At 54.0% G+C, this 27366-nt stretch overlaps 1 protein-coding gene across 2 annotated transcripts; it reads left to right on the top strand.

The window, feature by feature from the left end:
* Positions 1 to 27366, top strand: ANKRD13C (ankyrin repeat domain 13C). Of its 2 annotated transcripts, none has more exons than XM_071564974.1 (13): positions 1 to 391; positions 5146 to 5187; positions 8164 to 8268; positions 9286 to 9371; positions 10380 to 10425; positions 12030 to 12096; positions 14800 to 14944; positions 15585 to 15716; positions 17374 to 17535; positions 18948 to 19027; positions 20737 to 20835; positions 21394 to 21494; positions 27181 to 27366. In XM_071564974.1, exons 1-13 carry the CDS (start codon positions 94 to 96, stop codon positions 27183 to 27185), a joined length of 1368 nt encoding a protein of 455 aa, XP_071421075.1. In that variant the 5' UTR covers positions 1 to 93; the 3' UTR covers positions 27186 to 27366. The 2 variants fall into 2 exon arrangements, with proteins under 2 accessions (XP_071421075.1, XP_071421074.1); XM_071564973.1 differs by having other exon boundaries at positions 23027 to 27366.

Raw genomic sequence — 27366 nt, 5'->3', positions numbered from 1 at the left:
CGGCCCAAGATGGCTGCGCGGGGCCGGTGAGCGCGGGCGGAGCTGCGGCCGCTCTGGGGCTGCGGGCGGGACGGGCCCCGGGCAGCGCCGGCCATGACCGGCGAGAAGCTCCGCTCGCTGCGCAGGGACCACAAGCCCAGCAAGGAGGACGGGGACCTGCTGGCGGCCGGCGAGGACGAGGCGGCGGCGGCGCCGGGCGGCGCGTTCACGGGCGGGAAGGGCGGGCGGGCCGGGGGGCACCGCGGGCCCAGCGCTCACCGGCACCGCCCGCCCGCCCGAGCCGCCACCGAGCGCGGGCCCTTCCCCGTGCACGAGTGCGTGTTCAAGGGCGACGTGCGGCGGCTCTCGGCGCTCATCCGCACGCAGGGCATCGCCCAGAAGGACAGTCACGGTGAGCGGAGCCGGCCCGGGGGACGGGGATGGCGCGTCGGGTTCCCGGGGCTGTGCGGCCTGTGAGAGGCCCTTTGGAAGGGACCTGGGACAAGGCGTGGAGGGGCAGGATACAGGGAATGGCTGCCCACTGCCAGAGGGCAGGGATAGGTGGGATATGGGGAGGGAATTCCTGGCTGGGAGGGTGGGCAGGCCCTGGGATAGGGGGGATATTGGGGAGGAATTGGTGTCTGGGAGGGTGGGCAGGCCCTGGGATAGGGGAGATATTGGAAAGGAATTCCTGGCTGGGAGGGTGGGCAGGCCCTGGCACAGGTGGGATATTGGGGAGGAATTCCTGGCTGGGAGGGTGGGCAGGCCCTGGCACAGGTGGGATATTGGGGAGGAATTCCTGGCTGGGAGGGTGGGCAGGCCCTGGCACAGGTTGGGCAGAGCAGCTGTGGCTGCCCCAGCCCTGGGAGTGTCCCAGGCCAGGCTGGACAGGGCTTGGAGCAGCCTGGGACAGTGGGAGGTGTCCCTGCCCATGGCAGGGGTGGCACTGGGTGGGCTTTAAGGTCCCTTCCCACCCAAACCATTCCATGTTTTTTGTACTAAGCAAGCCCAGTGTCAGCTCCTGTAGCTCCCAGTGTGGCAGAGCTGCCTCTGTCTGGTGTTTCTCTGTGTCCCAAACCCCACTGCATTGACAAAATACATTCTGTTTAAAGTGTGGGACTGTCACCTGTTTGCTCTGGGAGATGCTGAGCAGTTCCTGTGACTGTTGGCAGAGCAGACTTGAATATTTCCCCAGGCTACAAAAACAAAACCCTGTAATGGGTTTCCCCTTTCCTTTTTAAATGCTTCAGGTCTGGGGTTTTTTGGGGCCCCAAATCGTGTTCTCTGCTTGTTAGTGACACAGGTGGGAACCTGATCCTTGTGCTGCCTCTGCAATGCCTAAATATTTAATGTCAAGCCAGGACATTCTAAAACATGTGTTTAATTTGAGAAATACTTTATATTGTTAAAAACCAAATCAGCCTGGCAGGTCAGTTTAACCTTGATGGTTAGTTGGAATCTCCCCTTTTCCTTCTTCTTCCAAGAGTGATGTGTGGTCCCTTTTTTCTGCTGGAGAATCCCAAGTTCTGTGTGTGGTGGCAGAGGAACTTGTGTTCAAATATCCCTTTGCTTTTGCTTGATTGTGGTCTGTGAAATCAGAGGGAACATGAAAGGAGATTCTGTGGATGTGGCACTGACTGAGAATCCAACACATCTTGATCCAACCCCACTGTGATCACCAGCCCAGGGCACGGAGTGCCCTGGGCTGGTGATCACAGTAGGGTTGGATCAAGGATTGGACTTGCTGATCTTGGAGCTCTTTTCCATCCCAATCCATTCCATGATTCCATTCTATGACTGTTCCTTCCAAGTTTTTACTTCAACTGTCCAAAAAAAACCCCCGCAACAAACCTCTTGGTGTCTGGACATTCCAAAGGCCTGACTAAGATTTCCTTGTTATTGTTTTCTTCCTGCCTGATTCCATCTGTCAGTTGTTTGCACAGTTGAGTTTATTTGGGGGGGGGGAAAGAGAACTTCAGTTTGTGATTTGCCCAGAAATCAGCCAGAGGAATCTTGGGATGTGGATAAGGAAGTGGATAAGGAAGTGGATAAGGAAGTGGATAAGGGGAGAGAGAACTCAGAGCAGTTACTGTTTATAGTCCAGTCCTGGTGATGGTTCAGTGTTGGAAAACCAGATCCTGTAGAATGGGAGACTCCTGGTGTTCTGTAGAACAAACTGAGTTGGGCTCCCCAAATCAACCTCCAGATCCTTGCCTGGCACAAGGATTTTATTCCCAAAACAGGGAGTTTCTTGGGAAAGGCCTGTGTATGCACCAATTAGATTATTACTGATATTCTATTATAATGTGCATTTAAGACCTTAAACTGTGGAACAGGCAATTCTTGCTGAGTTACTGCTCAAAACACCCTCAGAGGTGTTGCAGGTGTCTCACCAGAGGTTAAAGGTGCTGTGTGGGGGCAAGTGCTGTGCTTTGTCTGTGTTTTTGTGCAAACAGCCCCTGTTTGCCTGCCTGGATGGGCAGTGCAGGACCCCGGGAGCTGCTGTGGCAGATTTGTTGGAATAAAGTGTCTGTACTGGGAGCTGGTGAGGCCTCACCTTGTGTGTGGCCAGTCCTGACCCCACAGGGAAGGAGACACTGAGGGGCTGGAGCAGCAGGAGGGGCTGAGGGAGCTGGGAAGGGGCTGGAGCAGCAGGAGGGGCTGAGGGAGCTGGGAAGGGGCTGGAGCAGCAGGAGGGGCTGAGGGAGCTGGGAAGGGGCTGGAGCAGCAGGAGGGGCTGAGGGAGCTGGGAAGGGGCTGGAGCAGCAGGAGGGGCTGAGGGAGCTGGGAAGGGGCTGGAGCAGCAGGAGGGGCTGAGGGAGCTGGGAAGGGGCTGGAGCAGCAGGAGGGGCTGAGGGAGCTGGGAAGGGGCTGGAGCAGCAGGAGGGGCTGAGGGAGCTTGGGGGGCTCAGCCTGGAGAAAAGGAGGCTCAGGGGGCACCTTCTGGCTCTGCAATCCCTGCCAGGAGGGGGAGCCGGGACAGGGGGTCGGGCTGTGCCCCAGGACACAGGGACAGAAGCAGAGGGCACTGCCTCAGGCTGGGCCAGAGCAGGGGCAGGGGGCACAGGAGGAGGAATTTCTGCCTGGAAAGGGTGGTCAGGCCCTGGCAGGGGCTGCCCAGGGAGGTTTGGAGTGCCCAGCCCTGGAGATGCCCAAGGCAGGACTGGCCGTGGCACTGAGTGCTCTGGGCTGGGGGACAAGGTGGGCATCGGGCACAGGGTGGGCTCCATGAGCTGGCAGGGCTGTGCCAAGGTGGGCTTCAGGCACAGGGTGGGCTCCATGGGCTGGGAGGGCTTTGCCAAGGTGGGCATCGGGCACAGGGTGGGCTCCATGGGCTGGGAGGGCTTTGCTAAGGTGGGCGTCGGGCACAGGGTGGGCTCCAGGGGCTGGGAGGGCTTTTCCCACCTGGATGATGCTGTGATTCCATGATTTTCTGGCAGTGTTTACCCCTGGCTCGCATGATTTGCATTCCCTGAGCACACCCCGTGGCTCACTCTCAAATCCCCAGGAACGTTATCCCAGCAGCTCCCAAAGCTGCATCCAGGAGTCCCGGGGCTGTGTTGGCTCCCAGATGCTGGAGCAGCTATTAATAGAAACGGGAGGTTGGGAGTTCTAATGAGCATAACGAGCTGGGCTGGGCCTGCCTGGGGCAGGGGGGGCTGTGCAGGGCACGGGCAGCAGCTCCCTGGGACCAGCAGGGCAGGGGCAGCAGCTCCCTGGGACCAGCAGGGCAGGGGCAGCAGCTCCCTGGGACCAGCAGGGCAGGGGCAGCAGCTCCCTGGGACCAGCAGGGCAGGGGCAGCAGCTCCCTGGGACCAGCAGGGCACGGGCAGCAGCTCCCTGGGACCAGCAGGGCACGGGCAGCAGCTCCCTGGGACCAGCAGCTCCCTGGGACCAGCAGCTCCCTGGGACCAGCAGCTCCCTGGGACCAGCAGCTCCCTGGGACCAGCAGCTCCCTGGGACCAGCAGCTCCCTGGGACCAGCAGCTCCCTGGGACCAGCAGCTCCCTGGGACCAGCAGCTCCCTGGGACCAGCAGCTCCCTGGGACCAGCAGCTCCCTGGGACCAGCAGCTCCCTGGGACCAGCAGCTCCCTGGGACCAGCAGCTCCCTGGGACCAGCAGCTCCCTGGGACCAGCAGCTCCCTGGGACCAGCAGCTCCCTGGGACCAGCAGGGCACGGGCAGCAGCTCACTGGGACCAGCAGGGCACAAGCAGCAGCTCCCTGGGACCAGCAGGGCACGGGCAGCAGCTCACTGGGACCAGCAGGGCACGGTGTCCGTGGCCATCCCACATTCCAGGGTGCTCCATGTGCTGGGGGTTGTGTGGCTGCACATCCTCTGCACAGAGCAGGTTCTTCCTGCCCACAGGACACTGAAGTCACCCTAAACCAAGTGTGCTTGTTATAATTGCCAAATAAATTGGTTTTCCCGCTTTTTTTCCCTCTTAACTCCACTAAGAGAATGTTTAAATGTGTAAAATACAGTTAAATTGAAGAACTTTGCATCCCTGAGCTCCATAAATAAAATATGGCAAGGGGCTGGTAGCAGCATTAATGCAGAGAAGCAGCTCTGGGTGCCTCACAGGGAATATTTAACAACAGAAATACCACCTGTGTCATGAGCATCCCCAGGAAATGGGGTCAGATTTGAGAGCCTGCTGAAAATCTCCACAGCCTTCTTTGGAAACAAGGCATTAAAATAACCCAAAGATGGCTTTGTAGAGAAGTTGCTGTTTCTTCTCAGTCTGTCCAGGGCTGTAGTAGTGAACAAATGTGTACTCAATCTTTGAAAAATTAATAAAATAGGCTCCTGAATTTTTAATCAGCATCATATCTCTGAGTAGCTTTTAACCCAGATCTGTCAGTCTGGGAGGGGATCAGACACTTTCAGACCAGGGGGAGCAGAGAGGTTTGGGTTGTGTCTGTCTTGAAGACACAGCTGGACCTCTTTGAGTGGGGTGGGTTTGAAGAGATCATTGAAAAGAGTTCTCTTGGCCCATGAAATGTGTCTCAGATACTGTGACAGGTGTGATCCAAGTGGGAAAATGTCACTGCTCTGGGGGTTGGGGGGAGTTCCTGGGCTGGACCAGGATCTGGAGCTTCCTGAGGAGGAGCTGCCCTGGATTCTGGTGCCTTGACTCTAACATCTTTTATTTCTGTTGTTTTAGGAAACACTCCTTTACATCTTGCTGTGATGTTGGGACATAAAGGTGGGTAAATTTGTGAGTTTTGTTACCTCTTCAATGCCCTGAAGATTTGGGGGCAAGAGGAAAACAGATGTTTTGCTTCCCTGCAGGTGATTTTGTGTTCTAAGCTAGATCAGAGATGAGGATTCCTGGAAAGAGGATGGATGCCCTGTGGATTTTGCAGAGAAAAGTGGGAAAAGAAATCTGAGCTGTTCTTGAGACATAAATCAGGGAGCTGGAGTGACTGGAGTGGGGTGGGAAGGAGTTGTAGCAGTTGGACTCTGACCCCAGAACAAGAGCAAAAGGTGGACTCAGCTCCTCTCTTTGTGCTGAGATGGAAGGAAAGAGGGAGAGTGGGTTTAGATGGGATATTGGGAAGGAATTCCTGGCTGGGAGGGTGGGCAGGCCCTGGCACAGGTGCCCAGAGAAGCTGTGGCTGCCCCAGCCCTGGCAGTGTCCCAGGCCAGGCTGGACAGGGCTTGGAGCACCCTGGGACAGTGGGAGGTGTCCCTGCCCAGGGCAGGGGTGGCACTGGGTGGGCTTTGGGGTCCCTCCCACCCAAGTCCCTTCTGGGTACAGCTCTGTCATGCACAAATTACCTTTCTCTGGGCAAGCTGGGCAGAGGCTCAGCAGGAGCATCCTAAAGGATTTGGGGATTTACACCCAGGGTGAGTGAGTAGGAAGAAGCCAAGAGGTGAACTGCAAACTAAATCTAAACCAACCCCTTGGACACTCCCAGGGATGGAGCAGCTTCTCTGCCCAACCTGTGCCAGGGCCTGCCCACCCTCCCAGCCAGGAATTCCTTCCCAATATCCCACCTATCCCTGCCCTCTGGCAGTGGGAAGCCATTCCCTGTGTCCTGTCCCTCCATCCCTTGTCCCCAGTCCCTCCCCAGCTCTCCTGGAGCTCCTCCAGGCCCTGGCAGGGGCTCTCAGGTGTCCCTGGAGCCTTCTCCTCTCCAGGTGAGCCCCCAGCTCTCCCAGCCTTTTTGTTTAACTGGAAATGGAACCTGGCTGGTAATTCCAAGTTGATTTGCCTGCCCACTGCAGAGCAATGTTCTTGTCTCAGGCACTGGATTTAAAGAACCATAAAAATCCTTGAGTGTGTTTGCTGGGTTAGTCAGGGCTTAGTTTGTGTGCCACAGGAGACAGTTTATCCACCAGGGAAGTGTCTCTTCCTCCCCCGTCCCTGTGCCTGCAGTGACTCAGGGCTCTTGCATCTGGAATGACTAGTGCAGCTTCCTGGAACACCTGTGGTAGGAAAACAACCCAGGAAGTCCCTCACTCTGGCCCATCCTTCCTGATGAGACATTCCCTGAGCTCAGCTCCAGCTGGGTCCTGCTCCATGGTCTGGGACATTCCCTGAGCTCCAGCTGGGTCCTGCTCCATGGTCTGGGACATTCCCTGAGCTCCAGCTGGGTCCTGCTCCTTGGTGTGACATTCCCTGAGCTCCAGCTGGGTCCTGCTCCATGGTGTGACATTCCCTGAGCTCCAGCTGGGTCCTGCTCCTTGGTGGGACATTCCCTGAGCTCCAGCTGGGTCCTGCTCCTTGGTGGGACATTCCCTGAGCTCCAGCTGGGTCCTGCTCCTTGGTGTGACATTCCCTGAGCTCCAGCTGGGTCCTGCTCCTTGGTGTGACATTCCCTGAGCTCCAGCTGGGTCCTGCTCCATGGTGTGACATTCCCTGAGCTCCAGCTGGGTCCTGCTCCTTGGTGTGACATTCCCTGAGCTCCAGCTGGGTCCTGCTCCTTGGTGTGACATTCCCTGAGCTCCAGCTGGGTCCTGCTCCTTGGTGGGACATTCCCTGAGCTCCAGCTGGGTCCTGCTCCTTGGTGGGACATTCCCTGAGCTCCAGCTGGGTCCTGCTCCTTGGTGTGACATTCCCTGAGCTCCAGCTGGGTCCTGCTCCTTGGTGTGACATTCCCTGAGCTCCAGCTGGGTCCTGCTCCTTGGTGTGACATTCCCTGAGCTCCAGCTGGGTCCTGCTCCTTGGTGTGACATTCCCTGAGCTCCAGCTGGGTCCTGCTCCTTGGTGTGACATTCCCTGAGCTCCAGCTGGGTCCTGCTCCTTGGTGTGACATTCCCTGAGCTCCAGCTGGGTCCTGCTCCTTGGTGGGACATTCCCTGAGCTCCAGCTGGCTCCTGCTCCTTGGTGTGACATTCCCTGAGCTCCAGCTGGGTCCTGCTCCTTGGTGTGACATTCCCTGAGCTCCAGCTGGGTCCTGCTCCATGGTGGGACATTCCCTGAGCTCCAGTTCCCTCAGACCCTGTTGGGTCCTGCTCAGTCCCCTGTAGATGGATCAGGGGGTTTTAGTGAGATGTGTTTAAGAAACTGTGGTTGGAAACTGAAGAGCCCTTTCCAAGGAGCACATGGAAACAGTGGGAAATTCCCTCTCCCCTAAATTTCAAGGACTGTACTTCATCCCCCATCACCTTTTACCCCTGGACAGGGAAAGCAAGTGGAGCTGTGTGGTACAGCTGGTGGTGCTGTGAGGCTTTCTTGGGTCAGAGGTGCCTATTTTCCCTCTTTAAATTCCATGTTTGAATTCCAGGATTTTCCAGCTCCAATTCTGTGTCCTCGTGTTCAGTTGGGCACAGGGGGCTGAGAGAGGGGAAGGCCACGAGGTGTCTGTGCAGGAGTTTGGGTGTGAAGCAGAGAGAGCTGATGCAACACATGAGAAATATTTCCCATACAGCTGTGTGTGTGCAGGCCCTGCAGAAATGCAGCTCTGTAAGAAGCAGAAGGGACATGTCTTCAATGTTACATAAATTAGTGGATGATCAGGAATTATTTTTAGTGCTAATATTGAACAGGGAAGTGCTGGAAGTACTTCCATAAACGGGTTTGTTTGTTAAAGTGAGTCAGAATCCAGACCGGTGTTTTGATAATCTGTTTAATGCAGCTGATACCAATATCCACACCTTCTGCTGTTACCATTTCCTTTACCTGGCTGATCCTGCTCCATCCCTCACTGTCAGTGACGTGACTGTTCTGTTGCAGAATGTGCCCACCTGCTTTTAGCCCACAATGCTCCAGTAAAGGTGAAAAACGCTCAGGGATGGAGCCCTCTGGCCGAAGCCATCAGCTACGGAGACAGGCAGATGAGTAAGCACCTCCTCATGCCCCACCCCTGCCCGGCAATCCCAACGCCAGGCCCCCCTCAGAGCAGGAAAACAAAGCTCTTCAAGCTCCTACTGCCTCACTCCCCTCTCAGTTCTCTCAACGTTCCTCAGCAGCAGCTGAACTTCTTTGTATCTCAGCTGATCATACATGTCCATCCCCTTGATCAGAAATTGCACTGGTTACATGAGCAAAATGTGACCCTGCTGAGCAGTTGGGGATTGTGAGAGCTGTAAATAAGCCCTCTGTGTTTGGGTGGGAGTGGCAGGATGGGGCAGGATGGATTCTGGCTGCATGGGATCATCCAATTGGAGCTGCTCCCTGGGGCACAGAGGGGTTGGTGCATCGTTGGGATACAGCTTTTGGTTTGCATCTCAACAGGCCAGTGGGGAAATACTGTTCATTATTTCTACATTTCATTTATTTGTATTTTATATATATTATTCAAATATTTGTTCCCCTCAGATGCAGAGTAGTAAAGGGAAAATCATCCTATTGCCACTCACTGGTGGATGTTGATGGTATTTGGCATTACCAGGTGTGGTGGTGCATTCCTGTAGCAGAAAACTCACTCTATATTATCTCCATAAATGTATTATTAATATTTTAATGCCCTCATTAATAATATACCAACAATATTCACATGTCAGCTCCTCATTACTAATTTTCTCAGTGGGGAGAGACATTACACAGTGACAGACTCGTGTTCAATGACATGCAATTGTACCCACAGATTGATTAATACCTGTGTAAAACCCCTTGATTATATGCTTTCTTTTATAAACAGTAATTTTATAAACAGTAAATTAATGAAATGATTGCAGCTTCTCTTCCTGGTGTGTTCAGAGCAGGCTCTCTCACGTGCAATGCTGTAACTCAGAGTTAACTCTGGCAGTCTGAGGAAATGGGGCCTTGCATAGTGGGGGTTTTAAGGTGTGAAACAAGACCCTGGTCTGTAATTAACAAACAAACAGATTGACCTTGTTGTTAATTCCTGTTCAGTTTCAGCACTCCTGAGGAAGCTCAAGCAGCAGTCCAGGGAAAGTGTTGAAGAAAAGAGACCTCGATTATTAAAAGCCCTGAAAGAGGTAAGTGGTGCTGACAGAACAGATGAGAGGGAAAGGAGGGACTGAGTTCCTAAGAATGGACATTCTGGTAAACTAATAAAGTTTTTTACATGTTTTTGCAAATCTCTTTTGCTCTTAAGAGCACTCTTGGCTGACAGGATCCATTTGGAGGGGTCACAGAATTAAGATAATAGTTCTCTCCACTCCTAGACATTCAGCTGAAAGGTTTATGTAAGACAGCCCTGCTTGTCATCTTTGCAATCTAAAAGTTAAAGAATCTGTATTTATTTCATTAGGTTTTTAAGGCTTTCTTAAATCTTTTGTTTTGATGAATAATTTACTGGTTTGTTGAGTCACAAGTCACAAATGACACTTGGTTTTCTGGCTTTGTAATGAAAGAGATCTTTGGTTTAATTCTCCATCCTCTTGGGCACAGGGGAACAATCCTCAGCAAGGGGGGGCAGTTTGGAGCTGAATCAGCTGCTGATCTGGAGTTAATTAAATGATCCCTGGGGGAGCTGAGGTGACCCACCCCAACACCCTCCTGGGGCAGGTCCTGCCACGTGTTCGTGGGGGCAGAGGGAGCTCCACCTGGTGACTCCAGCACATTTCCAGAAGGCCAATTGAAGTTTGTGTCTGCAACACTCTGAGCTGGAACCTGACTCATTAATTGTTATGTAATTAATTGTAATTCCATGGATGGATCAAAGCGACCCGAGAACTCCAAGGTTTGTTTTGCCAAACACACATTTGCAGTAAGTCACTCTTTGCAATCCAGAGCTTCATAACTGAGTTAACTATTTTTTAAAAGTAATAAAACACGAGAGTCAAATGAGATACATCATTTTAATATTATTGATTCTGCTGTAGTTAAAGCCTCAGGAATGTTTGAGTTTGGTATAAATTCAAGTACAACATTAGGGAAAGTTGTTTTCCTTTTCTGAAAGTCTTATGCCTGTCTTTCTTTCAGCAGATTTTGCAGTTGTTTAGCCTAAAAAGCTTGCTAATACACTCTTCCTTTCTTCCCAGCTAGGTGACTTCTATCTAGAGCTTCACTGGGACTTTCAAAGCTGGGGTGAGTGGCTGCTTGTTCTTGCACACAGATAATGGAATCAGCCTCAGCACACTCGTGCTCTCAGGCTCCACTTCCCTCCTGCTTTGTGTGTTGGGGAGATCACAGGCCAGTTCTCAAGATCTAAGTCATAAGGAAAGGACAGACAGCTTTTTCCAGAATTATTTGGGCTTGCTCATTTTTGGAGCTGAATTCTATTTTAATCCAGTGACACAGTAAGGGGGAACAAGCTGTTTGCCTCAGGATTGTTAGAGGAGGAGAATATCAGAGGGCTCTGCAGGGCCCACTGCTGTCTCTGCAGAGCCCTGGCTGGGACAGCTCAGGGAGTAACTGGACCCAGGGCACTTCACTCCCCAATTTCAGGCTGTTGTGGTGGTGGTGAGTTCAGTGCAGCTCTGGGGGGGCTCCAGGCCTGTCTGCCCTCAGAGCTGCTCTGCTGTGACTGTGGCACCTGCAGTGCTGTCTCCAGGTCTCACCTGGAGAGGAGAAATGTGAATAAAGGAGCAAAAATGCATTGACAGTGATCAGCAGGACTGAGTCATGTCAAAACACTGGGAGTGATGCTGCTCATGGCAGGGGTTGGAATGGGGGAGCTCTGAGGGCTCCCCAGCCATTCCAGGGTTCATTCTGTACCTTCTGCTGCTGGATGGCACTTCAGTTAGTCATTTTTGATAATTAATATAATAGGAGGAATCCTTCCCTGGGAGGGTGGGCAGGCCCTGGCACAGGTGCCCAGAGCAGCTGTGGCTGCCCCAGCCCTGGGAGTGTCCCAGGCCAGGCTGGACAGGACTTGGAGCAGCCTGGGCTGGTGGGAGGTGTCCCTGCCCATGGCAGGGGTGGGATGGATGAGCTTTAAGGCCTTTCCCAATGCAAACCAGTCTGTAATTCCATGATTTCATATACTAGTGCAAGTAAAGCCAATTTCCAGGAGTGCTCTCCTCCAGCAGTGCCTCTCCATGGCATTTATGGCTCTGATATATTCCCTGGAGTGAAGGAACAAGATGTGTGGGCAGTGCCTGTCCTAAATACTGGCCCTCTAAGCCTTGCCCAGTTTTGGGTGGTCTTACTTCTGTGTAGTTGGGAAGAAACTGTTGAAATGCTGTTCTGTGTCTTAGTTTTGTTGCTGAAGGTAAATTGTTTTCAGAACAAGGACAACTCCAGCCTGGTGGATCTCCATGTCCTGCTGCCACAGGGACTCAGCTCCACTGGGGGTTTATCACCTGATGCTTGGGATTATTCTTTGCCTCTTTAATTGTAACCAGGCCTTGAGTTGTGCAATATGTGAGCTGTCAAATCACAGAGTTAAAATTGTGAACAGCTCAAAGACAAGTTATTGGAATTTATAAATGATTAGCTGTGACAGAGGTATAAATGATGGGCTGATGTTGGGTGCAATTACCAATCAATTCTACAATTACCAATCAATTTTACCATTGCCAAATAGAAATAACCCTGGTATTAGTCAGTTGTATTTGATTGAGATGGTGATGGAAAATGCTGTAATTGCATTAAAATACATCTGGAGTCAAAGTGATGGTCTGGTTTTAATAGAAATCCTTTGCAGAGAGACTCCAGTGTCCTAATTTCCTTCTCTCTCCCTCCTCTAGTGCCTTTACTTTCCCGAATTCTGCCTTCTGATGCATGTAAAATACACAAACAAGGTATAAATATCAGGTGAGTGCTGCATGCCAGGGAATTCTGGATTCCAGTGGGTGTGAGGGAATTCCCTGAGGAGTCTGCACAAGTCTGGGACACACAGTGTGGCTGTGCATGTGCTTGGAGCTTCAGGCTGGCTGGTTTGCTCCCTTTTTCTGAATTTAAATTTAATATAAAGCAAAACCATTTCTGCTGGATGAGGCTTCATCTACCAGACATGCCAGTGAAAGGTACAGATTAGGTATTTTCAACACAATTTCAAATAATTGTATTAAATTCCAGTTTAATTCAAATAATTGTCTTGAATTCCAATTTCATTTTGGGGAGAAATGTCTGTAGCTAAAAAAGAAGGTGATGTATTTTCTCTTTTTAGGATGTTTCATGTGACAGGTTCACAATCTCAGACAGTTTTGAGGAGTCTTTTCAAGCTCAGCTCCTTGACTGGGTTTGTTTGGGGTTTTGGATTCTTTTCTGTCTTCTTTTTAGGTTCCAAAGTTTCCAACAAACCAGAAGGCAAGAACATGGTTCCTAAGGTCAACCTTTAGAAAATTTTGCTCTAATAGGCATGGAATCCACTGGGCTGGAAGAGACCTCAAGAATTACCCAGTGCAGCCCTCAATCCAACCCCCCTGTGGTTACTGATCATGGCCCTGCCACATCCAGGCTCCTGGTGTAGCTTAAGTGTGTAAAGTGACTTGTTAGGTGAAATTTTAGTCTGGGGTCATTTGTCTCCTCATTTCTGAGTGCTCTGCCTGAGGAGAAGGAGATAAATCCAGATTGCTTCTTGAAAGCAGAGGCCAAGAGTGTGAGGAGTATTAAGCCCTCCCTACTTAGTGCTGAAAGGATCACCCACCCTTGTTAAAGAAATGAATGTTCCAGCATGATGGGGGTGAATTGCCAGAGAGATCCGTGTCCTTGGCTCTGTCTTCTTCCACTTACCCAGGTCTGCAGCAGCATTTCCTTCGTGCTGCTGAGGGGGAAAAGTAGAAATAGCAATGAAAATAAGTCAATAAAAAAAAAAGGTCTGTTTCTTAGTCCTGCTCAGGATTTGGGTCATGTCCTAATATTGTTGCTCAAATCAGAGGCTGCCACGTGTAGAATTCTGTGCTCAGGAGTTCTCTGTGTGCTGCACATCCTGAGTGGGGGAATTCTGCCCCTCCTCGTGCTGCCAGTTCTCAGGACAGTTTCCTGAAGAAAACTTTGCCTGGATAGCATGTCTGTGGTGATTCTGCATCTCAGACTTCAGTGTCTGTGGTGATTCTGCATCCAGAGTCAGTGTCTGTGGTGATTCTGCATCCAGAGTCAGTGTCTGTGGTGATTCTGCATCCAGAGCTCAATGTCTGTGGTGATTCTGCATCCAGAGATCAATGTCTGTGGTGATTCTGCATCCAGAGTCAGTGTCTGTGGTGATTCTGCATCCAGAGTTCAGTGTCTGTGGTGATTCTGCATCCAGAGTCAGTGTCTGTGGTGATTCTGCATCCAGAGTCAGTGTCTGTGGTGATTCTGCATCCAGAGTCAGTGTCTGTGGTGATTCTGCATCCAGAGATCAATGTCTGTGGTGATTCTGCATCCAGAGTCAGTGTCTGTGGTGATTCTGCATCTCAGACTTCAGTGTCTGTGGTGATTCTGCATCCAGAGTCAGTGTCTCTGGTGATTCTGCATCCAGAGCTCAATGTCTGTGGTGATTCTGCATCCAGAGCTCAATGTCTGTGGTGATTCTGCATCCAGAGCTCAATGTCTGTGGTGATTCTGCATCCAGAGTCAGTGTCTGTGGTGATTCTGTATCCAGAGCTCAATGTCTGTGGTGATTCTGTATCCAGAGCTCAATGTCTGTGGTGATTCTGCATCCAGAGCTCAATGTCTGTGGTGATTCTGCATCCAGAGTCAGTGTCTGTGGTGATTCTGTATCCAGAGTCAGTGTCTGTGGTGATTCTGCATCCAGAGCTCAATGTCTGTGGTGATTCTGCATCTCAGACTTCAGTGTCTGTGGTGATTCTCCATCCAGGTTCAGTGTCTGTGGTGATTCTGCATCTCAGACTTCAGTGTCTGTGGTGATTCTGCATCCAGAGTCAGTGTCTGTGGTGCTTCTGCATCCAGAGTCAGTGTCTGTGGTGATTCTGCATCCAGAGTCAGTGTCTGTGGTGATTCTGCATCTCAGACTTCAATGTCTGTGGTGATTCTGCATCTCAGACTTCAATGTCTGTGGTGATTCTCCATCCAGAGTCAGTGTCTGTGGTGATTCTGCATCCAGAGTCAGTGTCTGTGGTGATTCTGCATCCAGAGTCAGTGTCTGTGGTGATTCTCCATCCAGATTCAGTGTCTGTGGTGATTCTGCATCTCAGACCTCAGTGTCTGTGGTGATTCTCCATCCAGACCTCAGTGTCTGTGGTGCTTCTCCATCCAGAGCTCAATGTCTGTGTTGCTTCTCCATCCAGATTCAGTGTCTGTGGTGATTCTCCATCCAGGTTCAGTGTCTGTGGTGATTCTCCATCCAGAGTCAGTGTCTGTGGTGATTCTCCATCCAGGCTTTGATGTCTGTGGTGCTTCTCCATCCAGGTTCAGTGTCTGTGGTGCTTCTCCATCCAGGCTCACTCTGCAAACTCAGCCCCTCCCATGCTGGGCTGGGATCCAGAAATCCCCATTCCTGCCTGCAAACTGGATTTCTGTGTGTGCTTGAGTGTTCCTGGGCCGTTTTTCTGGCAGTGTGCTGTGTTTCCCCAGGCTGGACACAACTCTGATAGACTTTACTGACATGAAGTGCCAACGAGGGGATCTGAGCTTCATTTTCAACGGTGATGCCGCACCCTCCGAATCTTTTGTAGTTTTGGACAACGAGCAAAAAGTTTACCAGCGAATCCACCACGAGGTAAAGCTGGGCAGGGGCCACTGCTGGTGCAGGTCTTGGTGAACAAAATGGGTTAAACAAAATGTGCCTCCACAACACCCAGAGAGCTGCAAACCAAAGGATTATTTGCTGGGTTGGTTCAAGTTTTCTGATGAAAAACAGTGCTTGGGAATATTTTGGAAAAATATGGTTAAATTGTGATATATTCTACTTTTCATCTTCCCAGTGGCCTTAATTTAGGTGTCCTCAGGTGGGTTTTGAGACTTGTTCCCACTGCTCTGCATCCCTTTAGTCACTCCATGGCCAGTTGGGTTGATAACAGTGTGAGGGTCTGACTCACTGGACCCCTTGTAATTAGTCAAGTCTTTAATTACAGCTTTATCCTCCCATCACTTCAGCAGATGGATCTGGGCCTGTGGAAAGGGTGTGACTGCTGATCTGCTGGATAAAATCCCATTGGGATGATTTATTTACATTAATAGTAAAGATTAAACTATTTGGAAACCATTTGGCCAGAGGTTTAATAAAACAGCTTGAAAATTCTGGAAATGCTGGGTCTGGGAAAAGCTCCAAGGGCTCATGGATTTGTGTTTATTTATTTTTGGAAGAAGTGATCACTATTTTTTAAGTTGTGTTCAGTACTTTGGAATTTTTCTGCCAGGAATCTGAGGTGGAAACAGAAGAGGAGGTTGACATTTTGATGAGCAGTGACATTTACTCTGCAACGTTGTCCACAAAATCCATCACCTTCACCAGGGCCCAGACAGGGTGGCTGTTCCGGGAGGACAAAACTGTGAGTGCAGGGGGGACAGAACTGGGAGAGCAGGGGGGACAGGGGGGACAGAACTGGGAGAGCAGGGGGGACAGAACTGGGAGAGCAGGGGGGACAGAACTGGGAGAGCAGGGGGGACAGGGGGGCCAGAACTGGGAGAGCAGGGGGGACAGGGGGGCCAGAACTGGGAGAGCAGGGGGGACAGAACTGGGAGTGCAGGGGGGACAGAACTGGGAGAGCAGGGGGGACAGAACTGGGAGAGCAGGGGGGACAGAACTGGGAGTGCAGGGGGACGGAACTGGGAGAGCAGAGGGGACAGGGGGGACAGAACTGGGAGAGAAGGGGGGACAGGGGGGACAGAACTGGGAGTGAAGGGGGGACAGAACTGGGAGTGAAGGGGGGACAGAACTGGGAGTGAAGGGGGGACAGAACTGGGAGTGAAGGGGGGACAGAACTGGGAGAGAAGGGGGGACAGAACTGGGAGAGAAGGGGGGACAGAACTGGGAGAGCAGAGGGGACAGGGGGGACAGAACTGGGAGAGCAGAGGGGACAGGGGGGACAGAACTGGGAGTGAAGGGGGGACAGAACTGGGAGAGCAGGGGGGCCAGAACTGGGAGAGCAGGGGGGACAGGGGGGACAGAACTGGGAGAGCAGAGGGGACAGAACTGGGAGAGCAGAGGGGACAGAACTGGGAGAGCAGGGGGGACAGAACTGGGAGAGCAGGGGGGACAGAACTGGGAGAGCAGGGGGGACAGAACTGGGAGAGCAGAGGGGACAGGGGGGACAGAACTGGGAGAGCAGAGGGGACAGAACTGGGAGAGCAGAGGGGACAGGGGGGATGGAACTGGGAGTGCAGAGGGAATGGAACTGGGAGAGCAGGGGGGACAGAACTGGGAGTGCAGAGGGAACAGAGGGGACAGAACTGGGAGTGCAGAGGAGCTGCACAGGCTGCAGCACTGCAGGGAACATAGTTCAGAGCCTGTGGTGGGGAAAAAGGAGGGGAAAAGCCCTGGGAGAGGCCCTGGCACAGGTGCCCAGAGCAGCTGTGGCTGCCCCAGCTCTGGGAGTGTCCCAGGCCAGGCTGGACAGGGCTTGGAGCACCCTGGGCTGGTGGGAGGTGTCCCTGCCCAGGGCAGGGGTGGCACTGGGTGGGCTTTGGGGTCCTTCCCAGCCCAGCCCAGTCTGTGATTCTAAAAGAATAAGGTATTCAGCACAAAGGAAAAGTCTCTTCCCCAGATCCCTGCAATTGTCACAGGTTGGATCAGGTGGAATTTCTCTGCCTCCATAAGGAAAAATTAGGGAAGAAAGATGACAAGCTGTAGCCATTGAGCAGGGGAAGAACAGATTGCACTGGAAGTTACTTCATTCCTGGGGTCTCTGGTCCCCACAGGCTGATTCCAGGAGTCTGTGCAGTCCTGTTGGAGAAATGCACAGATGGGAGTGCTGTGGAAGGGGAATTCAGCCAGACTGCCCCGGCCACTCTTAAGCAATCTCTGTCTTTGAGTTTCCACTGATAGAAGTACCAGTTCCAGGTGGAGTTCTGGGATTGCCCCTGGCAGCTCTCGGGGTGAATTCCATTTCAGTCCCCAATTATTGCAGTTATTTGGATACAAAAGAATCGAAATGTTCCAATTTTCCCTTCTGTGAGTCATCAATGTCCCAATTCCTTTCAATGCAGGAAAGAGTAGGAAACTTCCTGGCAGATTTCTACTTGGTGAATGGACTTGTGCTGGAATCCAGGAAAAGAAGGGAACACCTGAGTGAGGAGGACATCCTTCGGAACAAAGCCATCATGGAGAGCCTCAGCAAAGGGGGCAACTTAATGGAGCAGAACTTTGAGGTATCATTGCTGAACCCTTCCCTCTGGGGGAATCTTTGCACAAGATAATCTTTCAATTGTGCAAAATGTGTAGATAATGTCTTTATTTTGTCTTAATTTTGAAATGGTAAACACGACCTACAAGTATAGTGGTGGTGACACGTTAATGAATTACTCTGATTAGTGCACACACTGAGGGATTTCTGTGGTTCTATTGGGTATTTCAGGCTTAATTTGTCTCTTAGAAGAGATGATGGGTTTGGCTGTGGCAAATCACTTTGACTTCTTTTAGACCGAATGTTTATTGTTTGGAATGAAAGGAGAACCAGCAAGGCAATCGTTTGCTCTTCAGCTTCATTAGCATGAGCGAAGCCTGTTATTAGCACAGGAAATCAGGAGCTCTTCAGGAGGAGCCAGACATCAGCTGGGAACACACAGAGAGCATTTAAAGAGATTAATTGATTTCTGTGTTAGCTGCTGCTTCTGACTTGGCACTCAGACACTTGAATTAACTGATTACTGGTGCAGTAAAACAGCCCAGTCCTGCAGAAAATGCACTCGGAGGCCAAATCCCTGAGTGGAGCCTGAGAGAGGAGATGGGACAGGCCAGGGCAGAGTGGGTGCTGCTGCCCAGAGCTGGGGGGCAGCTGTGGGGGTTCATTGCCAGCTATGGGGCAGCTGTGGGGGTTCATTGCCAGCTGTGGGGGTTCATTGCCAGCTATGGGGCAGCTGTGGGGGTTCATTGCCAGCTGTGGGGGTTCATTGCCAGCTGTGGGGGTTCATTGCCAGCTATGGGGCAGCTGGGGGTTCATTGCCAGCTGTGGGGGTTCATTGCCAGCTATGGGGCAGCTGGGGGTTCATTGCCAGCTGTGGGGGTTCATTGCCAGCTATGGGGCAGCTGGGGGTTCGGGGCAGCTGTGGGGGTTCATTGCCAGCTGTGGGGCAGGGGCAGGGGCAGTGCCAGGGGCTCACTGCCAGCTGTGGGGCAGGGGCAGTGCCAGGGCCTCAGTGCCAGCTGTGGGGCAGTGCCAGGGCCTCAGTGCCAGCTGTGGGGCAGGGACAGTGCCAGGGGCTCAGTGCCAGCTGTGGGGCAGTGCCAGGGGCTCACTGCCAGCTGTGGGGCAGTTGTGGGGCAGGGGCAGTGCCAGGGGGTTCATTTCCAGCTGTGGGGCAGGGGCAGTGCCAGGGGGTTCATTTCCAGCTGTGGGGCAGTGCCAGGGCCTCACTGCCAGCTGTGGGGCAGGGGCAGTGCCAGGGGGTTCATTTCCAGCTGTGGGGCAGGGGCAGTGCCAGGGGCTCATTGCCAGCTGTGGGGCAGTTGTGGGGCAGGGGCAGTGCCAGGGCCTCAGTGCCAGCTGTGGGGCAGTGCCAGGGCCTCAGTGCCAGCTGTGGGACAGTGCCAGGGCCTCACTGCCAGCTGTGTCTCCCCACAGCCCGTGCGCCGGCAGTCGCTGACGCCGCCATCGCCCAACACCATCACGTGGGAGGAGTACATCTCTGCTGAGAGTGGCAAGTGAGTGCTGCTGCCCCAGGGCCCCTGGGGGTGGGCTTTGGTTTGGGGGTGTTTCTTATTTATGGTTTATCTGGGGACAGAGGAGTGTTGGGTTTGATGTCTCAGGGTTTGGTGTCCCGCAGTGGGGTGGGAAGGTGATTCCTGTGTGTGGGAACAGGATTAGTGCATCAACTAGAATCCCAAATCCTGGAGTGGGTTGGGTGGGAAGGACCCCAAAGCCCACCCAGTGCCACCCCTGCCATGGGCAGGGACACCTCCCACTGTCCCAGGCTGCTCCAAGCCCTGTCCAGCCTGGCCTGGGACACTCCCAGGGCTGGGACAGCTACAGCTTCTCTGGGCACCTGTGCCAGGGCCTGCCCACCCTCCCAACCAGGAATTCCTTCCCAATATCCCACCTATCCCTTCCCTCTGGCAGTGGGAATCCATTTCCTCTTATCCCCAGTCCCTCTCCAGCTCTTCTGGAGCCCCTTCAGGCTCTGGAAGGGGCTCTCAGGTCTCCCTGGAGCCTCCTCTTCTCCTGGCTGAGAGAAGAGAAAACTGGTGATAAAATACCAGATGAGAATCTGCCCAACACCCGTGGCTTGAAATGGAAACATTTTTAAAATGTCCACATTTAAAGTAGCTTTTTTTTTTTAAGGAGGGTTTTCTGAGAAATTGATGGCTGTAATTCATTTCTCTGGTGGTGGTAACAAACAATCCATTGCCCATTGATATAAAAGTGTTTGCTGCAGTGAGACTCCAGTGGCAGTGGAAGGAAATGCCAACTTGTGGAATGCAGGGACGTGGGGACCTCCTTGTGCTGGGGGATCTTTGCAAGGTGCTCCTCTCTGGGTCATTCCTCTGTAAGCAGGCAGGGAGCAGCTGTAATTTAAATTAATTTCCAGGAGCTTCATTTGTAGGAGATACAAGCAGGTGAGTTGCTTTTCTAGGAATATTTGCTTTCATCTGGAAGGGCCAAAAAGGAATTGTGTGTCACTGAAGTGACCCCAGTCCCTCCTCCAAAGGTAGCAGACAATGCTACAGTCACCAGGGGATATAACAATATACAGCACAGGGTTATTATCAGGGCACATGGATCTGTCTGGCTTCTTTTAACCCGTTTAATTTTTAATGTCTTTGAGAGGGAATGAATATTCAAGCAGAATAAATCAGCTTGTTTGTTCAAGCAGAAGAAGTAGGACAGAAATATGTGTGTGTATAAAGTTTTGCCTTGTTTAATTATCTGTTTAACTGAAAGGAGTTCAATAGGAAGTCCAGCTTTCCAACAAAAATAAATCCAAAGAGGGTAAAACTTTATCTTATTTGTTACCTGCCTGTTCCTCTCCTATAACAGAATTTGCTGTCCTGGGCTCTCCAGTGTTGCCTTCCAGGAATAGCAGAGGAACTGAAAAAATGAACCTTTTTCTGGTTAACTTGATGCTCTGTTCACATGCAGACTGTTCTAACTTTGGAAATCTGGGGAGTTTATGAGGAATTGTTTGAAGATTTTCCTTAACTGCTTTCCCTGGTTTTGTCTCCTGGCTCAGCAGAACCCAGACCAAAATTCAGATGTTTTTTCACATGTACTACACACAGTTTTGACAGTAAAGCCAATGCTTTGAGAGTAGACATTGTTTACTGATGTTTGCAAACCCAAGCCTGTTTTCCTTCCTTTGAGAGCAGGATTTCCCTGGGAAACCCTGACCTTTCCTCTCCCCTGTCCCTCACAGAGCCCCTCACCTGGGCAGGGAGCTGGTCTGCAAGGAGAGCAAGAAAACCTTCAAGGCCACGATAGCCATGAGCCAGGAGTTCCCCCTGGGAATCGAATCGTGAGTCCCTGTTGGGGTGAGGGGATGTTTGACTGGGGAACCCTCCAGCTCCTCGGGGTGGGAGCTGCCAGTGCAAACCCTGGGGGGCAGTCAGGCCATTAACCAAGAAACCCCCTGGAACTGGGACCCTGGAGCAGCCAGGCCCTCACCTGCTTGGTGGGACAGGGCTTTGCCCAGGGCTCCCATGAGCTGCTCCCTGACCCACCTGATCCCACAGGATCCTGAACTGGTTTTAGCCCAAAATCATGTCCTGCAAAGCAGTGCAAACCCAGGTCAGTTCCTGTGTCTGTGGAGAAGGAGGTGGTGCCACATCCCTCAGTCTCTGTGGAAAATGAGGACAAGGAATTCGGATCCTGATGTTGATTGTTGCCTGTGGTGATTATGGATCACTGGGAGCTGGATGTGAGGGTGCCCCAAGCTCTGAGGAGATGGATGGAGAAGGAGGATGTCACTGTTCACCTCCTCTTCCACCCCCTTGCCCTTTGGGAGGTGTTTCTCCTGTTCTAGAGGGACAACCTGTGGAAGAAGGATTTTAACAAGCTCTGCTTTCCTTTGCAGGTTGTTGAATGTCTTAGAAGTAATTGCACCCTTCAAGCACTTTAACAAACTTAGAGAATTTGTTCAGATGAAGCTTCCACCAGGCTTTCCTGTCAAATTAGGTAAGGACACAGCACCTCCTGTGGCTTTGTGTATCCAACATCACAGAATTGCTTGGCTTGGAAAAGTTCTCTGAGGTTGAGTCCACCCCCAGCACTGCCAAGGCCACCACTGACCATGTCCCCAAGTGCCACATCCACGTGGCTTTGCAATCCCTCCAGGGATGGGGACAGCATTTCCATGGAGAAACTTTCCCTGGTATCTGTTCAGATCTAAACATGAGCACTTACTCCTGCAATATGAAAGGGCTGTGGAGTTTTGGGAAGGAGCTCTCACCCTCAAGTGTGTCCCTGTAGCTTCAGGAGAACACAAATGCTGGAGCTTTGCTGCAGAGCAGTGGGATGTGCTGGATTCCTCCTGCATTTCAGGATGATCTCAGCCAAGAGTGAAGTATTTTGGAGCAATCTTGAATTTCCTTTCCCTCTCGGGTTCCTGGTGATCTGTTCCATTTACAAATCCATGGGAAGCTGCTGCCCTTGGAACATGGAAATGTGTAAAGCAGCTTAGTCATGGGATGGGTGACCCCAGCACAGCTGCCCAAGGGAGGAGCAGCTTTGCCCAGGGGTGCAGGATGTGTGCCCTGCAGGGAGCTGTGGCAGCCTGGCAGCCTTGCCCAGGGGTGCAGGATGTGTGCCCTGCAGGGAGCTGTGGCAGCCTGGCAGCTTTGCCCAGGGGTGCAGGATGTGTGCCCTGCAGGGAGCTGTGGCAGCCTTGCCCAGGGGTGCAGGATGTGTGCCCTGCAGGGAGCTGTGGCAGCCTGGCAGCTTTGCCCAGGGGTGCAGGATGTGTGCCCTGCAGGGAGCTGTGGCAGCCTGGCAGCTTTGCCCAGGGGTGCAGGATGTGTGCCCTGCAGGGAGCTGTGGCAGCCTGGCAGCTTTGCCCAGGGGTGCAGGATGTGTGCCCTGCAGGGAGCTGTGGCAGCCTGGCAGCTTTGCCCAGGGGTGCAGGATGTGTGCCCTGCAGGGAGCTGTGGCAGCCTGGCAGCTTTGCCCAGGGGTGCAGGATGTGTGCCCTGCAGGGAGCTGTGGCAGCCTGGCAGCTTTGCCCAGGGGTGCAGGATGTGTGCCCTGCAGGGAGCTGTGGCAGCCTTGCCCAGGGGTGCAGGATGTGTGCCCTGCAGGGAGCTGTGGCAGCCTGGCAGCTTTGCCCAGGGGTGCAGGATGTGTGCCCTGCAGGGAGCTGTGGCAGCCTTGCCCAGGGGTGCAGGATGTGTGCCCTGCAGGGAGCTGTGGCAGCCTGGCAGCTTTGCCCAGGGGTGCAGGATGTGTGCCCTGCAGGGAGCTGTGGCAGCCTTGCCCAGGGGTGCAGGATGTGTGCCCTGCAGGGAGCTGTGGCAGCCTTGCCCAGGGGTGCAGGATGTGTGCCCTGCAGGGAGCTGTGGCAGCTTTGCCCAGGGGTGCAGGATGTGTGCCCTGCAGGGAGCTGTGCAGACACCTTCCTCTGTCCCAGCCTGGCCTGGGACACTTGCAGAGGTGGGGCTGGTGTCCCTGCTGGCCTTTCTGTGCCCCTCACTGTCCCCTTTCCTCCTGCCCAGACATCCCCGTGTTCCCCACCATCACAGCCACTGTGACGTTCCAGGAGTTCCGTTACGATGAGTTTGACGACTCCATCTTCACGATTCCCGGCGACTACAAGGAGGATCCCAGCCGCTTCCCGGACCTCTAGGGGGGGCTGCAGGGCCCTGGTGATGCCCACAGAGTGCCCCGGGCACGGGGAGTGGCTGCCCCCAGGCAGGGACGGGCACTGGGGCACACGGGGAGGGCGGCACTGCGGCACCCGCAGCAAAGGGAACAGGCAGCCCTGGCGGATGTACTGACACTACAGGGGCATCTCCTCCACTCCCGGGCCCAGCAGTGTCCTGCTGCTGCTCCCTCTGGCACAGCCAGCCCTGGCAGGGGCAGTGCCAGCCCTGGCAGGGGCACCTGTGCTCCTTTTTAAATTTTGTACACGTGCTGGTGGCACCCCAGGCCCTGCTGGAGTGTGGGCACCGGAGCTGGGCCATGGTGGCACCTGAGCCAGCCCGGGAGCCCCTCCCAGCACTGCTCCCTGAGCTGCACAGCCAGCCAGGGAATGCTGGGGAGGGATCCTCAAGGAATGCCTTGGCTGTACATGAATGAACCAAAGGGCACCACTGGACACTTGGATTTCCACTGCAATCCAGGGCAGAGCCAGCTGTGCCCGGCAGGGAGGGGGGCCCAGCCTGGTGCTATCCCTGTCTGATCCCTTCATTCCTGCTCCCAGCTGTCCCTTCCCTCACTGCTGTGCTGCCTGGCAGGGCTCCCTGGGGATGTGGGAGCACTCTGGGCTGGGCTGGCCAGGAATGGCACCTGTTAATCCTGATTTTCACCTTCCCTTGGGAGAGTTGCCCCAGAAGGGTGGAGCACCACCAGGTTGGCCTGGTGAGCCCTCAGCATCCCCCTGGGATGCAGCAGGACAGGCTCAGGCATTCACCCTCCCTGCAGGAGGACCTTTCCCTGCAGTCACTTCATCGTGGTGCTCTCGGGGAGCTTTGGCTTGGCACATTTCCACATTGATTTCCTGCCTCCTCGTGTTTGAATTAGAGAATCCCAGACTGGTTTGAGTTGGAAGGGACCTTAAAAAGCTCATCCTGTCCAGGCCCCCATCATGGATGTTTCAGTACTGCAGCTCCTCGAGCTTATTCCCATTCCCAGTGGTTCCAGTCTCCTCATCTGACAATAATCCAGCTTTGGGGGGTTTGTTAGGCAGGATTTGTGCAGAAGGCTGATGGTGCTATTTGTTTGTATGAAGAAATTTAGATTCAAGTGCTGTGGTGTCATTGTACAAAAATGTAAATATGTTCCAAATTATATTCTTTGTGCACTGTAGGTAAAACTTTTTCTGGAATCTCATAGAGTTAAGGATCAAAGTTTATAATGAGGAGGATCATCTGTGCTTAGTGGAGGGAACAGCTGTGCTGCCCACAAGGGATCAGGGAGGGGCTCAGCACAGGGCAAGGTGTCAGGCACACCTGTGCTTCCAAACTGCTGCAATCTGATCCATCCCAAAGAGGCTGCCCTGGGGAATCGCTGGCAGCAGAGTCCAGGTGCACTCAAGTGGGAGAAAGGGGTTGGTCCTGCCCAGCTCCTCTGGAAGGCAGCAGGGACTGGGCCAGGGCAGCTTTGCAGCCTGGAATGGCTGCACTGGACTTGTTAACTCAACCTCAAATCCCAGCTAGAACTGTAGGCAAACAGGTAAAGGGAAATGGCTCCTCCAGTGCTGTGCCAGGGCAGGTGTGGAACATCCATTGGGAATGATGGAACTTGATCTCCCAAGTAATGATGAATTCCTGAAGGGTTTCACACTCTGGGATGACCTGGCACCCACCCCGAGCTTGGAGCTTGTTCCTCCCCAGGGTCAGCAGTACCCCGTGGGATGGGTGTCCCTTGGGACCCGCCTGGCTGATTCCCCTGGGACCCTCCTGGGACCTGCCTGGCTGATTCCCCCAGGACCCTCCTGGGACCCGCCTGGCTGCCCTGGGACCCTCCTGGCTGATTCCCCCGGGACCCTCCTGGGACCTGCCTGGCTGCCCTGGGACCCTCCTGGCTGAATCCCCTGGGACCCTCCTGGGACCCTCCTGGGACCCGCCTGGCTGATTCCCCCGGGACCCTCCTGGGACCTGCCTGGCTGCCCTGGGACCCTCCTGGCTGCCCTGGGACCCTCCTGGCTGATTCCCCCGGGACCCTCCTGGGACCTGCCTGGCTGATTCCCCCGGGACCCGCCTGGCTGAATCCCCTGGGACGTGCCTGGCACCTGCCTGGCTGCCCTGGGACCCTCCTGGCTCCCCTGGCCCCTCCTGGGGCCCCTTCAGGCTGGAATTGTTTGGTGCAGCTGCAGGACCCGGAGCAGGTGCCATAGGGGGTATCCATTTCCTTGGGAATTCCGGCCCAGGCAGGAGGTTTGTCCCGAGGTGCATGTCAGGAATCCCTTTCCTCAGCGTTACCGGGAAGACCAGCAGGTTTGTGTCACTTGGCATTTTGGTTGTCCCGAATCCTTCCTGGGCTCCACAGGAGCATCGCTGGGGCTGCGAGGCTTGGGCAGGGCGGGCACTGCCAGGGACGGGACCTCGGCTGGGAAAACAGGAACAGGGTTTTGTGGGACTGAGGGTCCTGCGGCTCCATCCGTCTGGAACAGCCCCGGGTGGGGACTGGTGGCCCCGAGGGCTCTGCCCAGAGCCCAGGGCGGGTCCTGGTGTGTCCTGGAGGTGTTTCCTGTGGTTCCCGCTGGCTGCAGGGCTGGGACATTGAACCCCCCAAGCCTTCAGCTGCTCCCGGAGCTGAGCGGGGGTTTGCGGTGCGTGGCTGCTCCGAGCTGGAGCGGGCACAGTTTGGTGACTGGGCTCGTTCTGGGCTCTCCCGTGGCTGCTCCTCCCGTCCCTCCGTCCCTCCCTGTGGAGCCGGGAAGGGCCTCCCCTGGACCGGCCCCGCCCGGGGGTCCATGTGCCCCTCCCGCGGGATGTGGTTGCTGTCAGACATTCCTCGGGATGGGCTCTCCCACCTGGGGCAGTTTCCCGATGGATGCAGCGCAGGAATGCGCTGTGCGAGAGGGACATCGGGCTGAGCCCCCCGGGGCAGCCGTGGCTGTGCCGCGGTGGTTCCCCAGGGATTGTCCGCCCCGTGTCCATCTTTTCTCCCCGAAGCTGTTCTTTCTCGCCGGGTTGTGTCGCAGGGACACGCTGTGTTCGGGGCCTGGATGTGTCTCCCGGAGCTCCCTCAGTGCCTGGGGAGGTTCCCAGTGCCGAGGGAGCCGCAGCCCCGGCCGGGTGTGGGCACGGCCCCCCCTCTCTCCCCATCTCCTGGTCTTGGGAAATGCATTTTTGTAGCAGGATTGATCCAGCAGAGCTTCAGTTTGGCTTTTTTCCCCTTTTCCTTGAGGCCAAGCGGGTGTTGGTCCGTGGGACTGAGCACAGACCCACAGGCCTTGTGTGGAGTCACGTCTGTGTGTGGCAGTTTGTCCCTGGGGCAGGAGGGACATCCCTGCGGAGACCCCACGGCTTGGGAATGTCTGGGGGACCAGGAACCCCCTCCTGGGCCTGCCAGGGGGGTGTGGGTGTCCAGGTGGGATGGGACAGGAGCTGGGTGGGAATGGCCCCAGGGACACTGTGGGGTGGAGGTGCCCAGAGCCCACCCGGGCTGAGCTCCCACCCCGTGGCACCTTCCTGAGCTTTCCATGGCTATGGAAACACACCCAGGAATTGCGCTAAACCACAGTCAGAAACGGTGGCAGAAGAATCCCACGGGTTGTTCTGAACCCAACTGCTCACTGGTCTTCCACAGTCCCCTTTCCCCCGTGGCACAGGGAAGGCCCCGGTTTTCCTCTGCAGGAGCTGCTGTCCGGCCCCCGCCCTCACCTCCCCATTCCTGCCCCCAGCCCGCAGTTCCACACACCCCGGGGCGTGTCCCTGCTGGAATCCCGCCGTGTTCCGTTGCTATTCCCAGCTCCCCTCTGTTCTCTCACGTCTCTGTTCCCGAGTTGTAATTCCCGCCAGGAGAACCGCGTTATTTAATCCGGATTAACCAACTCCTGTAATGCTGCAGTTTCACTTCTGAGTTTCCTGACACTTCGTAACTCCCACGGAAACGAGTCACTTCTGTTGCGTTTTCCCGTCGTCTGGTCCCTGTTTTTATCTCCCCCTCACTAATAGTCAGTTTTGGTTGTACCATTTGTTAGAATAAAGACCAAACTATGCTGTTTGATGCTGAAGCTGCTCCAGCTGTGCAATCCAGGCTTTTCTCCGGACGCTGCGCTGGGGCCGCGCTCGGAGCAGGATCCGAGGGGAGGGACAACTCAGCTGCTGAGTCCTGCAAGGGCATTTTCTTGGTCATTTTTTAAATAAAATCCTGCATTTTCATTACA

The sequence above is a fragment of the Pithys albifrons genome, chromosome 10 (assembly GCF_047495875.1).
Source record: "Pithys albifrons albifrons isolate INPA30051 chromosome 10, PitAlb_v1, whole genome shotgun sequence".
In the NCBI taxonomy this organism is placed as follows: domain Eukaryota; kingdom Metazoa; phylum Chordata; class Aves; order Passeriformes; family Thamnophilidae; genus Pithys; species Pithys albifrons.
The sequence above is the reverse complement of the archived record's forward strand: the minus strand, read 5'-3'. Positions and strand labels throughout refer to the sequence as shown.